Source organism: Amaranthus tricolor, chromosome 2 (assembly GCF_026212465.1).
Source record: "Amaranthus tricolor cultivar Red isolate AtriRed21 chromosome 2, ASM2621246v1, whole genome shotgun sequence".
Classification (NCBI taxonomy): domain Eukaryota; kingdom Viridiplantae; phylum Streptophyta; class Magnoliopsida; order Caryophyllales; family Amaranthaceae; genus Amaranthus; species Amaranthus tricolor.
This window is the reverse complement of record NC_080048.1, coordinates 5,721,743-5,738,938: the sequence shown is the minus strand read 5'-3', so window position 1 is coordinate 5,738,938 and position 17,196 is coordinate 5,721,743. Positions and strand designations below refer to the sequence as shown.

General features: G+C 33.2%; 2 protein-coding genes across 2 annotated transcripts; both read left to right on the top strand.

Annotated features, from left to right (window-relative positions):
• Positions 1 to 6,211: 6,211 nt before the first annotated feature.
• LOC130805435 (protein trichome birefringence-like 39) lies at positions 6,212 to 6,688 on the top strand. The gene is made up of 2 exons (XM_057670209.1): positions 6,212 to 6,366; positions 6,526 to 6,688. Exons 1-2 carry the CDS (start codon positions 6,212 to 6,214, stop codon positions 6,686 to 6,688), a joined length of 318 nt encoding a protein of 105 aa, XP_057526192.1.
• A 6,924-nt stretch (positions 6,689 to 13,612) lies between these two features.
• On the top strand, positions 13,613 to 14,715 carry LOC130805434 (polyadenylate-binding protein-interacting protein 7-like). The gene is made up of 4 exons (XM_057670208.1): positions 13,613 to 13,923; positions 14,044 to 14,360; positions 14,492 to 14,561; positions 14,646 to 14,715. The coding sequence occupies exons 1-4, from the start codon at positions 13,613 to 13,615 to the stop codon at positions 14,713 to 14,715; spliced, it is 768 nt and encodes a 255-aa protein (XP_057526191.1).
• The last annotated feature ends 2,481 nt before the right edge of the window (positions 14,716 to 17,196 follow it).

Here is a 17,196-nt window from a genome sequence, read left to right as displayed (position 1 = left end):
TAGATCGCCCGTCTTCCGATGTAGCTTATTATGTCGGAACATGTAAAAAATATTTAGCTGAACTGTATGAATTTTACGCTAGTGTATATAACCCGAAACGCGATATGTCTAGGCGTGCTAGCGTTTCGGCTCGTCCCTCTTTCTATAATTCAGTAATTGCTAACATAATGACGCAAGATGATAGTTTTGTAGGATCTTCTTCTTCCTCGACCACATTTTTAGAACTAGATAGTTATCTAAAACACCACTTTGAAATAGACCCAAGTGTCTATAATATTTTGGAGTGGTGGAAAGAAAAATCTTTTAAATTTCCCATTTTATCGAGAATTGCAAAGGATATCCTTGCAATTCCCGCGTCCACTATTGCGTCGGAGTCTGCTTTTAGTGCAGGTAGAAGAGTTCTGGATGAAAAGCGATCTCGTCTTGCTCCACATAGTATTCAAATATGTGTTTGCAAGAAAGATTGGGACCAAGCGGAGATACGAACACAAGGACTAAGGAACGATGATGATCAAGACGACGATGATGATCCATGGATGATGATGGATACAACTTCATCATCGTCAGGAGGAGAGTCAGCGGAAGCATCTAATCAATATCAACCACATGATGATGACGAAGACGAATAGGATCAATCCGACAGGCGGCAAGCGACAACGATGAATCAACACTCAACAACTATAAATAAAAGGTATGACAAAGAACTACGTGGGCTTTGATTCCTTCGGGATACGTAGGCAGCTTAGTATTCATTTGGGTACTAGGTTCAAGTCCATTTTCTCCCTCTTTTTTTATTAATCATCTTTATCGACATTATCATTGATTCGTTTCTTATTAATTAATTTTTTTCCATTCATTTTAGTAAATATTTCAATAACGATGACAACTTGACATGCAATGAATTTCGCTAATAATCAAGTAATCATCAAAGGTACGTCCGCGATATTATAGTATTTTTTTATTATACAAAAATTTAAAGAAAAAATTAAAATGGAACCGATGGTCCGACCCGCCCGTCCCGTGAGTTGGAACCGCCGGAACCGCCTCATGAACCGCTAAGGAACCGTTTGGAACCGCCCGGAACCGGAACCGGAACCGGAACCGTTCGCGACAGGTTCCAAATGGAACCGGAACCGGGTGGAACCGGAACCGGATGGAACCGGAACGGAACCGGACCAACCCGGACCGTGGCCATGCCTAATAATAATTAATGATATTTTATTGGATTAATCTACACTTAATTGAATTGGTCCATTGTTAATCCTAGCAAATAGGAATACCCATATTTTAAATTTAAAAAAAAAAAACCTAAGAAAGGACAACAATTTTTTTTTTATTTAAGAAGGTATTTTAAATGGGTTGGACTCTTGAGAAAACCATATATATATATATATATATATATATATATATATAATTCTACCGGTATATTTGATTTCCTGCATCTTATTTAGCATTAGTTTTAGACAATACCCAATACTTTCATCCACCCTCATCCAACATTTATTCTCGGTTTTTCTTTCGACATTTTCTTTAGAAGAATACTATACTTTGTATTTGTAAAAAATACCATGGCCTCATACATTTATTTCGCTGAACAATATTGTTGGATTTTCGCTACGATCAACAATCAAACAATTTAAGTTATGTAACTTAATATTTATGAACTTCTTCAAGATTTTATTCGAACCAAAAATGATCATTCAACTTTTAAAATTAATAACGACGATTTGGAAATCATATTTGAACAAATTATTGAAAGTCTCAATCAACTCTCAATAGTGAACAATAATATTAATGATAACAAGGAAAAAAGTCGTCCTTATCAGAAAATGATGAAGTGTATTTAAGATTCTAAAAAAAAGCATTTGAAATGACAAGGTTTGTGTTTTCTTTTTTATACTTTTATATTTCATTTTCGAAAAATTTAGAATAATCTAATGTGTTAATCTTAATTAGTTATATAATTTAATTTAATAATATTTTGAACTTGTTTAAACAGCATAGCAAAATATCTATCTCAAAGTTTTAGAGATGCTTCCTCAAGAGGTGATTACAGTTTGGCAAAGCACTTTGTCAAAAAAGTAAAGCAGCATGGCAAGCTGTTCATAAACTCCATGCAGAGGCTGCGAACAACATCTTCCAAATAAAAAACAAAAAAAATGGAATAATGAAGATCGACTTGCATGGTCTTCATCCTTCTGAAGCAATTGAAGTAACGAGAATACGTCTCATTTTAATTGAAACCAACTTAGAAATATTGCTTACATTATCCTTGGATTCTAATAAACAACCAATTTGGTTGAAAGTTACTACAAGTATCTATTTATTTTCACCTTTAATTTAATGTTGAATGTTATTTATTTTCTATATGTTAACTAAATGAATCAATAATCTATAATAACACTATTATAAAGTGTGACTAATTTTTAAATTTTTTAACTTTTAGATATAGGAAAACATAGTCATGGAGTAGCTAAGCTTCCAACGCTGTGAGGACCTTCCTTACTATAAAGGGTGAATCCTATTGGCTTATGTTTTTATGCTTACTTTTCCATTCTTTTAAAATTTAAATATTAAAGTACAAACTTGATATTGATTCATTTAGTCCCACTTTATAATAGTCCCACTTTATAAAGTATCAATTCAAAGTTAAAAAATTTTAAAATTAGTCCCACTTTATAATAGTGTTATTATAGATTATTGATTCATTTAGTTAACATATAAAAAATAAATAACATTCAACTTTAAATTAAAGGTGAAAATAAATAGATACTTGTAATAACTTTCAACCAAATTGGTTGTTTATTAGAATCCGAGGATAAAGTAAGCAATATTTCTAAGTTGGTTTCAATTAAAAGAGACGTATTCTCATTACTTCAATTGCTTCAGAAGGATGAAGACCATACAAGTCAATCTTCATTATTCCATTTTTTTTGTTTTTTATTTGGAAGATGTTGTTCGCAGCCTCTGCATGGAGTTTATGAACAGTTTTCCATGCTGCTTTACTTTTTTTTGACACCAAACTGTAATCACTTCTTGAGGAAGCATTTCTAAAACTTTAAGATAGATATTTTGCTATGCTATTTAAACAAGTTCAAAATATTATTAAATTAAATTATATAACTAATTAAGATTAACACATTAGATTATTCTAAATTTTTCGAAAATGAAATTTAAAAGTATAAAAAAGAAAACACAAACCTTGTCATTTCAAATGTTTTTTTCTGAATTTAAATACACTTCATCATTTCCTGATAAGGACGCCTTTTTTTCCTTATTATCATTAACATTATTGTTCACCATTGAGAGTTAATTGAGACTTTCAATAAGTTGTTCAAATATGATTTCCAAATCGTCGTTATTAATTTTAAAAGTTAAATGATCATTTTCGGTTCGAATAAAATCTTGAAGAAGAAGTCCATAAACATTAAGTTCGATAACTTGAATTGTTTGATTGTTGATCGTAGCAAAAATTCAACAATATTGTTGAGCGAAATAAATATATAAAGCCATGGTATTTTTTACAAATACAAAGTATAGTATTCTTCTAAAGAAAATGTCTAAAGAAAAACCGAGAATAAATGTTGGATGAGAGTAGATGAAAGTATTGGGTATTGTCTAAAACTAATGCTAAATAAGATGCAGGAAATCAAATATACCGGTTGCATTAATTATATATATATATATATATATATATATATATATATATATATATATATATATATATATATATATATATATAACTTTAAATTTATTATGTTATAACCCAAAATATATAATGTGACTTTTTATATTCTATTTCAGACATGCGAGTTAGTTTTCTTTTTTAAAAAAAAAATTTACATATGCGAGTTAGTTTTTTTTTATTTTTTTTAAAAAAGATTAACATATTGTTAAATATTAAATTGTTTGTAAAAAATTATACGCAAGAAAAAAAAAACAAGAGATAACTGATAAGATATACGGATGAGAATTTAAGAAGGTGGGTGAAACTATAGCCCAGAATAGAAACTAACTGAGTTTTTTATTATAGAATTAGCAGAAGAAAGGGAAGGAGGATAGTTGAGATTTGAATCAAGAACTTAATGAGACCATATTTATTCCAATTAAAATAAAATTACATTATTTGGGGTAACTAATTATTTGTATGAGACCGTCTCACCATGAGACGGGTTCATATAATAATATATTTTTTCAATTGTTTACTTTAAGATCACAAGTAATCGTTTTAAGGTTATGAGTAATCACTTTGAGACTATAAAAAGTAATTATATTAAAATTATATGTAATCACTTTAACGTTATAAGTGATCATTTTAAGCGAAAAATATATGTTGGGTCAGTCCAGAAATAATTTCACCGTGAAACCGTCACGTATAATAATAATAATAATAATAATAATAAGTGTAATTATTACCGTGAAACTGTCTCGTATAATAATAATAATAATAATAATAATAATAATAATAAGTGTAATTATTGTTTATTGTTTGACATTGGGGAGAATGAAGAAATAATGGAGTCATCTATAATCTGTTCATCTCTACCCTCTGATCCTCTTTCTCTCTCATAAACCATCAGAATTCAGAAGAGAGAATTTCGAAGATAAATCTGGAAATTTGAGATTATCGGCATTTATGGAAGAATTACCAGTTGAGCTTTGTCTTAAGATCTTCTGTTTCTTGGATTATCAGAATCTTTCTGTTGCTCAACAAGGTTTGTCAACGGTATTCACCCACTTTGTAAATTTTTTACATAGCAATTTAAACTAAAATTTAGTTCTGGGTTTCTTCATTTATGTTCTTTTTAGCAAATTATTCATTTAATTGCCTATTTTTTTGGGTTGGATCCACCCCATTTTTATAGGTTGGGTTTAATTTACTGATACTCAGCGAATTCGGGTCTAAAAACATTAATGCGCCTTGGTTTGGATCTAGAGTCTCCCGACCCAGACACAACCCAGACCTCCCTGGACCCATGCAAGACTAGTTCAATACTTCATAAAGAAAAATTACGCATCTATTCAACATAGAAAAATTTGGATTTATCAAATCCTATCATCAATCCAAAGCAAGATTGTGAAGACAGTTGCATACATAAGAAAATCGACACCTACCTTCAATTCATTTGGTGACATGTTAAGAATCTTTGAAGGTTCTAATTCTCCACTCAACAGCCGTCGGGCTAGTTTACCCTAAGATTGAGACAAGAACAAAGGAAGAATTAGTTCTGGAAAAACAGGAATACAAACCACCAAATTTCATCCTATTATGAACATTTGGTTAAGTGGGAAATATCGCATACATGTTGGGAGTTGGCACTAACCTTCAGATTAAAAAGACAGTTGCCTCATTTTCTGGTTATTCTTGCTAAAATCAGAAGAAAATGCCTCATGTGTGGCCTTCTCCAAGGCTACAATGGTTGAAATAGCAGAATCTGGCCACGAAAGATTGTTGTTATCCCGTAAAATACAAATTGGTCAATGGGGACACCTTATGGGGCAGCTTCTTCAACTGCTTCCCTTGGACAATTGAATAGAGAAAACTCAGATATGGCAGGTATTCCTGCAGCTGTTCTTAGTAAATCAGAGAAAGATCAAAGATCTGAAGTTGGAATTTTATTGATTGATGGAATGAATTCTGATACATAATGAGGGAACCAAGGCCTATTTATACATGTGCAATCAAACACTGATAAAAAAATAAAAAATATTGTTATAACAAAGGAATTTTATAAGTTTGTTATAACAAAGGAATTTTATAAGTTTGTTATAACAAACTAATTATAATCAGCTAAGCAACTAATCTTAGCCCTTGATTAAAAACTGATCTCAACCATAGATTACACACTAAGCACACTAATAAATCTCAATAGGTTTAGAGTAAAAATTAGAGACCATCAACAATTGATTTGCTCCTCAACTCATCCGACATTAACCAAATTAAAAAAAAAATGTAAAAAGGAGAAATTAAGTTAGTTTATTTTTTTTTATTTAACTTTTAATTTTTTATATTTATGATTTTTTTAATAGTAATTAACATGTAAACACCAATACCGTAACAATGTTCTTAGGTAATTAAACCTAAAATTGGATAATTCATGATTAATCGAAATTTGGGATTATTATAGGAAATCAATAAAAGGATGAATTATTTTAAGTAATTTTTTTATATATTTATATTCTATGAAATTAATATATTATATTGTCCGATATGGAATGGCATCAATTTCTGGTGGACATAGATGTGGAAAAAATGGGTAGAATATTAAAGCTAGACTCTATAAAGGGTGGAAATGCATGGAAGGGTTATGACTTGCTTGTGTTCAACAGTTGGCATTGGTGGTTTTACAAGCCCCCTAACCAGCCGTATGTCTTATATATATTCTAGTCTTAATTTTCCTAATTATTTTAATAATTAATATTTGTTTTTGAACAATAATAATAATAATAATAATAATAATAATAATAATAATAATAATAATAATAATAATAATAATAATTACATAATTGAATGTTCATTTCCAGGTGGGATTTCATCCAAGTTGGAAATCACACTGTGAAAGATAAGGATAGAATAGAGGCTTTTAAATTTGCATTTGAAACTTGGGCCAAATGGGTCGATTCAGAAGTTAATCCATCAATAACCAATGTCTTTTATCAAGGCATCTCAGCTTCTCACTATCAGTAAGATAAATCTCCCCCATCATATTTAACTTGTTTTCTTTTCACTTTACTTATTATATCATACTATAATTTGATATTGAGAGTATATATTTGACAAATTATTAAATGAGACAGTTTTATAGTGAGATTATCTTTATTTAGCTAATTCATATTGTTATGGTAATATTTATTCTTTTATTAATTTATTTAATAATTAACGTTTTATTACTTAAATACCCCTTGACCTTTCGGGTTGACGTTGACTTTCGGTCAACGGGCCTTTTTCTGGGTTTTCCATCTCCCTTGAATGGCCCATGAATTAGTAACCTCTCAATGCCTTAAACTACCTTCCCGTAAAGCAACTTCCCACTCTTCCACAATACATGGTTCTCCTTATTTCAAGATTGATAACTGCCCACTACTCCCATGTTAGTCCTCCTCCCACTACTCCCATGTTAGTCCACTTCTCCTCAAAGATAACTTCCCTTCCTCACCATTATAAATAGGGACAGCCATCAGAGAGGAGGAGACATCTGAAAAAATAATCTACAAGAGCCTTACTTATTCTCTACTTCCATTTCATTACTAATTCTCTACTTCCTTTTCAACTCCATTAGCCCACCAAAATTCAGTAACATCCACCGCGATATCTCGCATTCAGTTTATACTCGTTTCACTACATATTATCATACCCACGTTCTAACTTGAGCGTCGGAGGGGTTTTCCGGGAGATCACCCCCGGATAAGGCTAATGTGTTGTTTCGCAGGAATTCAAGTCGCTTCCTTCCACGAGTCGCTCCTCTTGATCACACTTCCACCTATCTCCAGGTATTTTAAGTGTCTTTTGCACTTCCTCGTTTCATTACCGAAACAGTTTGGCGCCGTCTGTGGGGAGACATAACAAAAAGTCATGGCTCCTAAGAAGAATCCCACACAAACTGCAACCGTGCATAGCACAGATACAGACACTTCCGCAGGTCACGCTAACAATCAAGCCGTGACTCGTCGTGATCTGGACATGCTAGCACGCAACCTTACTGCCGCTTTTACTGAACAGCTCCGCGCCGTCATAAATAATACTCCCACTCAACAACGAGTATTAGAAGATATGGCAGACCAAATTAAAAACTTCCGGGAACGGATCGAACCCCACCAGGAGGTACCAAAGTCCCACGAATCTCAAGATGGGAATTCGAGGACTTCCCACTCCAGCAGGCGTAATAAGAAAAGGCGGGAAAGATCGGGAACCCACACAGATGTTAGCAGGAGTGATCCACAGGACAAAATGTCCAAAACCACCTCTCGAGATGCCCGAACCTTCCTGTAGAGCAAAAAGCATAGGGCATCCGAAAGCGTCTAGTCGCTGGTGGATCGACGGAGGCAAGAGAGGAAGAAGGCGCAGCTGGTAGGATCTAGCCATCCAGTGAGTCCTGTAACCATGCCGCGGAACGTAGTCGAGGTCAATATCCTCCCCGGAGATCCTACGTCGATAATCTCTCCAATGGCTCCTGAGATACTAAACCTTCCCAACCCAGGGAAAATAAAAATCCCAAATATGGCAGCATTTGACGGTACGTCGTGCCCCGAGGAACACTTGATGGTGTACAAGAATTTGATGGTGCTGCACACTACCAACCCTTCCTTGTGGTGTAAATTCTTCCCAACTACTCTTACGGGAGCAGCCTTGACATGGTACACTTCCCTTCCAGGAGGAAGTATCCACAATTTTGCCCAGCTAGAAGGCAAGTTTCTGGGCCATTTTATAGCCTTAAGAAGGCAGGAGAAATCAAACTTCCACCTACTTAGTATCACTCAAATGGAAGGAGAGTCCATATCCTCCTATCTTAAGAAGTTCCATGAGGCGATGCTAGAGGTGACGGATTTAGAGGAATCAGTCGCCTTAAACGTCCTAATCAACGGAATGAAGGCTCAAAGGCTCAAGTTCCAGCTGGTGGAGAGCCAGGTGAAGACATATGCGGAGGCCATGAAGCAGTGTCAAAGTTATGTCACGGCCTCCGAGATATGTCAGGCACATGACCCCAAGAGACGGAAGTCTGACAAGAAAGACGTCGCAACTCCCCACCAATCCTCGAGGAACAGAGAAGAGCACCAGTCGAGGAGGGAAAGAAATTACACGCCGTGTCGTCCCGCGCCCCCTTCAGACATGGGACTCCCACGATCCCGTCACATTTATACCACGGAAGGGGAATCCAGAACGCGCAATTTGTTAGACGGGGGAAACGACCCGATGTTTAATCGAAACAGAAGGGATATTTTCTTCGCCGTTCGCGACAAGTTGCCAACTCCACCTCCCACTACCACTCCTTCCGACAGGCGCAATTACAATTTGTGGTGTGACTACCACAAAGAGCACGACCATACCCTTGCCCAATGTCGTGAACTCAAGCGTATCTTGCATCAACTGGCCGATGAAGGAAAGCTTTCCAGGTTCCTCAACAAGAGGGACTATGACACGGGAGGAGAAGCGAACAGAAGGCCGTGGAATCAAAGACGCGGATCCCCCAAGAGGGAGGAGGCAAGGCATGAAAGTTCCCATACACAGGGGACCATCAACATGATTTTTGGAGGGTATACCGAGGAATATCCTACCGTTCGCGCTGCGAAAGACAGCGTCCATACTCTGCTGAAAAGACCGACAACGACCATAACCAGCGGGCCGGTCATGAAATTTGATACCACGACCTCTCAAACGCTGCAACAGCCCCATACTGACCCTCTGGTGGTCACCCTCAAAATCGGACAAATGAAAGTCAAAAGGGTACTCGTGGATACCGGAAGCACGGCTGACCTCATTACAATGGAGTGCTTGAGAAAAATGAAGTTTGAGGAAAAGCACTTGCAACCCCTAGATAAGCCGCTGATCGGGTTTGGGGGAAGTCAGGTCATTCCGCTAGGAACGATCATTCTCCCCGTGCGCATAGGAGAAAGAAATGAAAGCAGGTCCATGCCCATACGTTTCACGGTGGTGGATCTCACTTTCCCTTACAACGCCATCATGGGACTTCCCATCATTAACAAAATCAAAGCTGCAATCTTTCCTCATCAACTCTTGCTGCAATTCGAGCGGGACGATGGGAAAGTTGGCATCCTCAAGGGAGATCAGGTAACGGCTCGCCAATGCCTCATAAACACTTTGAAGCGCGGACATTCCGCGACACCTGCCAAGAGGAAATAGACATGTTCGAGGGGAAGCAAGTCAAGATAGGGAAAGATCTTCCCCGTACGATTAAACAAGAAATCGTGGCCACCATTGCTCAGTTCCGCGACGTCTTCGCCTTCAGCACGGAAGAAATGTATGGCATCCCTACTAGCGTCATGTGTCATAAACTTGACATAAGACCAGGCCACAAACCAGTAAAGCAGAAGCTGCGGCATCAAGGAAAAGAGCGGACCGAGGCCGCCAAATAAGAAGTTGAAAAATTGTTGAAAGCCGAATTTATTAGGGAATGCAAATACTCTGATTGGCTATCCAATGTCGTCCTTGTGAAGAAACCAAATGGCAAATGGAGGATGTGCATCGATTTCACGGATTTAAATAAGGCATGCCCCAAGGACGACTATCCACTCCCAAAAATAAATCGCCTGGTGGACTCCATAGCAGGCCATGCGCTACTCAGTTTCATGGATGCCAATGCCGGATATCATCAGATTCAATTGGCGCCGGAGGACCAAACACACACGGCCTTCATTACTAGCATGGGTGTCTACTGCTACAAAGTCATGCCCTTCGGGTTAAAAAATGCTGGAGCCACCTATCAGAGGATGGTAAACAAGGTTTTCCAATCTCAGATCGGACGGAATTTAGAGGTATACGTAGATGACATGATAACAAAAAGCAAACACGCAACTCAGCACGCTGCGGACTTGCGTGAAACGTTCAATACCCTCCGTAAACACCAGATGAAGCTCAATCCGGACAAGTGTGTGTTCGGGGTCACCGGAGGAAAATATCTCGGCTTCTTGGTAGACGAGCGGGGCATCGAGGAAAATCCAGATAAAATTCATGCCATTCAAAACATGAGATCCCCCACCTCCGTAAAAGAAGTACAAAAGCTCACGGGGTGTATAGCTGCTCTAGGAAGATTCCTTTCAAAGTCCGCGGACAAATGCTTGCCTTTCTTCAAAACGATAAAGCAACAGAAATTCGAATGGACCGCAGAAGCAGAAGAGTCTTTCCGCCAGCTTAAGGAGCACCTATCGGCCTTACCAAAACTAGTTTCGCCCATCAACGGGGAAAAGCTAGTCTTATATGTCTCTGTCTCCGAATACTCGTTATCCGGAGTGCTTGTGGCGGAAAGGGAAAAGAAGCAGCTCCCAATATACTATGTGAGTCATGCATTCCGTGGCTCGGAAGGGAACTATTGCGAAGTGGAAAAGGTCATATTTGCGATAGTAATGGCCAGCAGGAAATTGATATACTATATCCTAATATCACATAGACGATACATTAGCTTCATAGTAACCTCATGTAAAGTCACCTGCAAAATGGGAACAACCGATGGGAATCGGTCAGCTAATAAGCCGAGTATAAAAACTTGTCACCATAATGCAAATATACAAATATGTGCATTCCAATAAGTAATATGGAAAAGGATTTATGCAATATGAAGGATTCATCATTTTTTTATGTTAAATTATATATATATATAACTTCTGGTCCTTCTGCTTAAGTACCAGGGCGTGATTTACTAAAACTTTTGCTTGAGTGTTAGGGTGTGGAACCCGATTACTTGTTTGATATATGTAAGGGCCCGTTAGGGTGAGGTAAACCAAAACCCCTAACTTATGGAAGTCGTCACTCCTCCAGTACAATGTTGCTCGAGCTACAGGTCAGGTTAAATAACCTTACTGTGTTCATCGTATTTTTCGTGCAGAAAAACACGACCCACGTTTTTTTACATGCCGGAAGCATGGTTCGACATTTCCTTACTATAAATGCAACAATACAATAACATATAATAAAAATAAATTTATAACAATTTACATATAAATAATCATTTATAATTAGACTAAATCAAAACTTAAATGGGTCTTTAGTATTTATTTATAGATTAATTTTCAATTAGCTTTATTAATTTCTTAATAATCAGTTTCTTAAATGTCTATTTTTTATAAATGATAAAATAAATACTTTCATCATAAATAAATACTAAAAACGTCTTAAAAATGACATATTGAGTTTATTATAGAGCCTAACCCATTTATCAAAATTTTTAGAAAATAAAATTTTATTTTATTTAATTACTTTCGTACTAGCTTAGTTTTAGATTTAGCTATGAATAATTAATTTCCTTAAGATTAAAATCCAAACAAAATATTTTAAAAAAATTAACTTATTATTAAATAAGTTTTTGTATATTTTAATTCCAAAAAAATTTTAATTATTTTAATTTTTTTTTCTTTCTTTTTGCCTATTATAACAATTTAGATTATTAATTTATTTCATTAAAATTTAAATATCAAACAAATTCACAAAAATTATTTAAATGAAAAATAAATGTGCAGTAACAATAAAATAAATTATTTTTCCAGAATTATATATTTTTAACTCAATTTATGAATTTCCTTATTTTATGCGTTTTTTTAGCAAAAATAAATATTAATATTTATACTATACTATAATTCACGAAATTAATACACAATTAATATAGCAAAAATAAATATTAATATTTTTGTTGATTTTTAGTAATTTTTCTAGGTTTTTAGAGATTTTCTAAGGGATTAGTTTATAATTTTTTTGATTTCTTCCTTTTTTCTTTTTTTTTTTCCTTTGCTACTGTTGTTCTATTTTATATTTATAGAGTTTAATTAATCATCATCATTTTTTTTTTCTTAATGTAGAAGTAAAAATTTAGAGATAAGACAATGAATAATCAAAAAATGAAAGTTCCTAATATTATGCTACCTAATTGAAGTCTTCCGCCAACTCAAAAGGTTTTTTAGGATATTTTCTTTCTGTTTTTTTTAATAATAATAATAATAATAATAATAATAATAATTATTATTATTATTATTATTATTATTATTATTATTATTATTATATTTTTTTTATCATAAATTAATACTAGAAATAAAAAGGATATATTTATTGTACGTAATTTAGCTAGACTTACTATTACAAAAAATATATAGTTATTAATTAAATTAAAGATAAAAATGTAATTTAAGTCCAAAATTCTATTATAAGAGAAAATTAACAGACCTTGGTGTAAAGGGTAGGGCCGGGCCAGGTCAGGACAGATAAATAAAGAAATTGATAGCGAAAAAATATATTACGTAACTCACTTTTTAAATATTTTTATATAATATTATTATATACATAAGTGGGTCGACCAAATGGGCCATAATGTAAAAATAAAAAAACTATTTTATAAAATTTATAAAAATCGGGTTAAAGTGGACCGGATTTATATGGGATTTGACCCATTCCGACCCGCTTAACTTTTGACATGACCCGCCTCAACCCGCACTGTTAAACACTTTTATCTAAAACAAATGCTAGATGAGATGAGGGGGAGAATATTTATGTATTTATATTCATAATAATAAAAAAAATTCCAAAAGAAAAAATCTATCGAAAAAGATAAGAGCAAATTTCTCAACTTCCTAACATATATAATTAGAAAAAATAACTTCCTCAAAATGTTGGTTGAGAAAGTCAATAAATACCTGATTTTTTTTAAAAAAAAAAAACCTAATAGCAGTTTTTTTTCCGTAAAAAAAGCATCAGCTAAGCTAAATATAGAATGTGGATTATTATATATATATATATTGCAACGGGTAATTTCATTTCTTACATCTTATTTGGCATTAGTTCTAAGAAATTACCCAATACTTTCATTTACTCTTATTCCAACATTTATTCTGATTTTTTCTTTGGACATTTTCTATTAGAAGAATACTATACTTTGTATTTGTAAAAAATACCATGGCTTCATACATTTATTTCGCCGAACAATATTGTTGGATTTTTGCTACGATCAACAATCAAACAATTCAAGTCATGGAACTTAATATTTATGAACTTATTCAAAATTTTATTCGAACCAAAATTGATCACTCAACTTTTAAAATTAATAACGGCGATTTGAAAGCTATATTTGAACAAGTTATTGAAAGACTCAATCAACTCTCAATAGTGAACAATGGTGTTAATGATAACATGGAACAAAATTCGTCCTTGTCAGAAAATGATGAAGTGTATTTAAGATTCAGGAAAAAAGCATTTGAAATGACAAGGTTTGTGTATTCTTTTTTATACTTTTAAATTTCATTTCGAAAATTTTAGAACAGTCTAATGTGTTAATCTTAATTAGTTATATAATTTAATTTAATAATATTTTGAACTTGTTTAAACAGCATAGCAAAATATCAGTCTCAAAGTTTTAGAAATGCTTGCTCAAGAGGTGATTACAGTTTGGCAAAGCAACTTTGTCAAAAAAGTAAAGCAGCATGGCAAGCTGTTCATAAACTCCATGCAGAGGCTGCGAACAACATCTTCCAAATAAAAAACAAAAAAAATGGAATAATGAAGATCGACTTGCATGGTCTTCACCCTGCTGAAGCAATCGAAGTAATGAGAATACGTCTCATTTTAATTGAAACCAACTTAGTAATATTGCGTACTTTATCCTCGGATTCTAATAAACAACCAATTTGGTTGAAAGTTATTACAGGTATCTATTTATTTTCACCTTTAATTTAAATTTGAATGTTATTTACTTTCTATATGTTAACTAAATGAATCAATAATCTATAATAACACTAAAATAAAATGTGACTAATTTTTAAATTTTTTAACTTTTAGGTATAGGAAAACATAGTCATGGAGTGGCTAAGCTTCCAACGGCTGTGAGGACCTTCCTTACTGATAAAGGGTGAATCCTATTGGCTTATGTTTTTATGCTTATTTTTGCATTTTTTTAAAATGCTATTATTAAAGTACAAACTTGATATTGTAGGTATCAATTCAAAGAAGACACGCCAGGCGTAATTATGGTTCGTCCTAAGTTCCGAACTAATTCATATTAATGTCTTTAGAAGGAATCACTCGGATATTGCAACTTTGGAATTAATATTTTTACTATTAAGTAACGCATTTGTGTTATGTAAGTATAATATATAATTTTTTATTTTATAGGATGTTATCTTTTGTAATCACATATTTTACGAAGTTGAGAAATTTACTCTTGTCTAAGTTAGATAGGAATAATTTGTGGGGATATGCTTTCACCCTCGTCTTAATGATAGATTTTTTCTTTTAATTTTTTTATAAATAAAAATATAAATAAAAAAGTATTTTAGGAATTGTCCTGTGCGACCGTCTCTTGTATGCGACATAATCCAGCCCACTAAAGATACGGTTCAAGACTTGATAAATGATTAGTATGAGTGTATGACTATTTTTTAACTTAAAAAAACCTTCTCATCTTCATCCTTTCTCCCCAAATGTGAGAGATTTCAATGTTGTGTTTGCTTGGCATTGTAGAGATGAGAATCTGCTCAATGGTCTTGCAAACTCTTATTCTTTTCTAACACCCATCTAAACTCCCTTGCCCATTTCGATTTTAGTCTTACTCCTGTCATATCGAGAACCATAAATGTCGGGTTCATCCCAAGTGCACAGGCAACCATGCAAGCACCTGATATCATACACAGGTCTAGTCAATACCAGAAAGGCAGAAACCGATAATCAAGTTAACAATTTGACCCGCATATCAAAATCCAATTACGCAGAACCCAAATTTACTATCCCGATACAGAGTTTACCTTAAACATACTCCAATAGTTTCAGGCAGAGAATGCTCATCGAAAGAAAAGCCTTCAACAAGATTATTTCTTTATGTCTGCTGCTCTGAGTGTTTAGCAAGTCTCGGTATAAGGAATCTCGCAAATTTACTACTATTATTGTTATTAACATTATTATTAATTGGATATATAAAAGCCTTCAACAACATCATTTCTCATTTGTGTCCATCGTCTTAAATTCTCTTTTAATTGCATATATAAAATATTAATTACATAAAATATAAATATATAGAAAAATTACTTTAGAATTATTCATCCTTTTATTGATTTTTCTACAATAATTCCGAATTTCGATTAACCATCAATTATCCAATTTTAGGTTTAATTACCTAAGAACATTGTTACCTAAATGGCATTGGTGTTTACATGTTAGTTACTATTAAAAAACTCATAAATATAAAAAATTAAAAGTTAAATAAAAACAATAAACTAACTTGATTTCTCATTTTTACATTTTTTTTTAATTTCTTAATTTCTTTTTAAATTTATTTATGTGTTTACTTTCTTTTAGTTTTTTTTTTCAAAATGACTCATTGTATCAGTAAGAGGTTACTTTGGTGCTTTATTAGCATGTACCCTATATAGTTTGCATTATTAATTCATGTTTAATCAAAAGTTGAGATTATTATAAGAAAATCAGTCTAATATTGAATTATTCTAGGTAATTTTTCTAAATAGATTACATTAGAAATTTAAATGTAAGTTAGTTTTATAAATAAAAATATTAGTTGGAATAATAAAGTTTACAGTAAAAGTTTATGTTAAATATACGGTTTTTAACATTTAATCAATGTTTTGCTGCTATTAAGTTTGTATTGCGAAAATATAAATGTTAAAGAATAATCACAATCACATATTGTAAGTTTTGAGGAAGTAATTAAAAAGATTGCACGACATATAGAGGACACGTGAGCAATTATTAGTATCGAATCTGGCAAAATGGAAATAAGTCATTTTGTATAAGACCGTATCACCATGAAATAGATCTATCTAATTAGGGTATTTTATTAATTGATCACTTTGAAATTATAAGTGATCACGTAACTCACTAAATGGTTATGAGTCAGATCAATAGAAATGGTCTTACCATAAAACTTCAAAGTTAAAAATTTGTGAAATGAAAATTGATTTGTCTCTGTTCTAATTAAGTAAAGTTTTTCCTAATAAATCTTCACATCTTGAGACTTGAGTATAAGCAAAAGATTAATAAAAAATAATACTCCATAAATGAATATGGATGCCCACTCTCTTGAAACTTCAAAATCGGTGAATCTTGTATAAGTGAAAACAGCCTATATAATCAGCCCAATTCTCTAATTGAGCACTTTAAAACTTCAGTTCATGGTTATTAGTGATTATTTTAAAATTATAAGTGATCACCTTAAAGTTATAGGTGATGGATTTGAGATCATAAATGTATATTGGACCAATCCAATTGAAATAGTCTCATTGTGGGACTCATCTAAATATTTGTCTTTACCAATTATTGACACATACTCACAAACATATTGCCTAATACTCTCTTGTATGATCATGGGTCTAAAACCCAATTGGATCCATCCCATTTTTACGGGTTGGGTTTAATTTACCGATTTTATAAATTACATGCATACTATATCCTAATATCACATAGACGATACATTAGCTTCGTAGTAACCTCATGTAAAGTCACCTGCAAAATGGGAACAACCGAATTTATGCGAA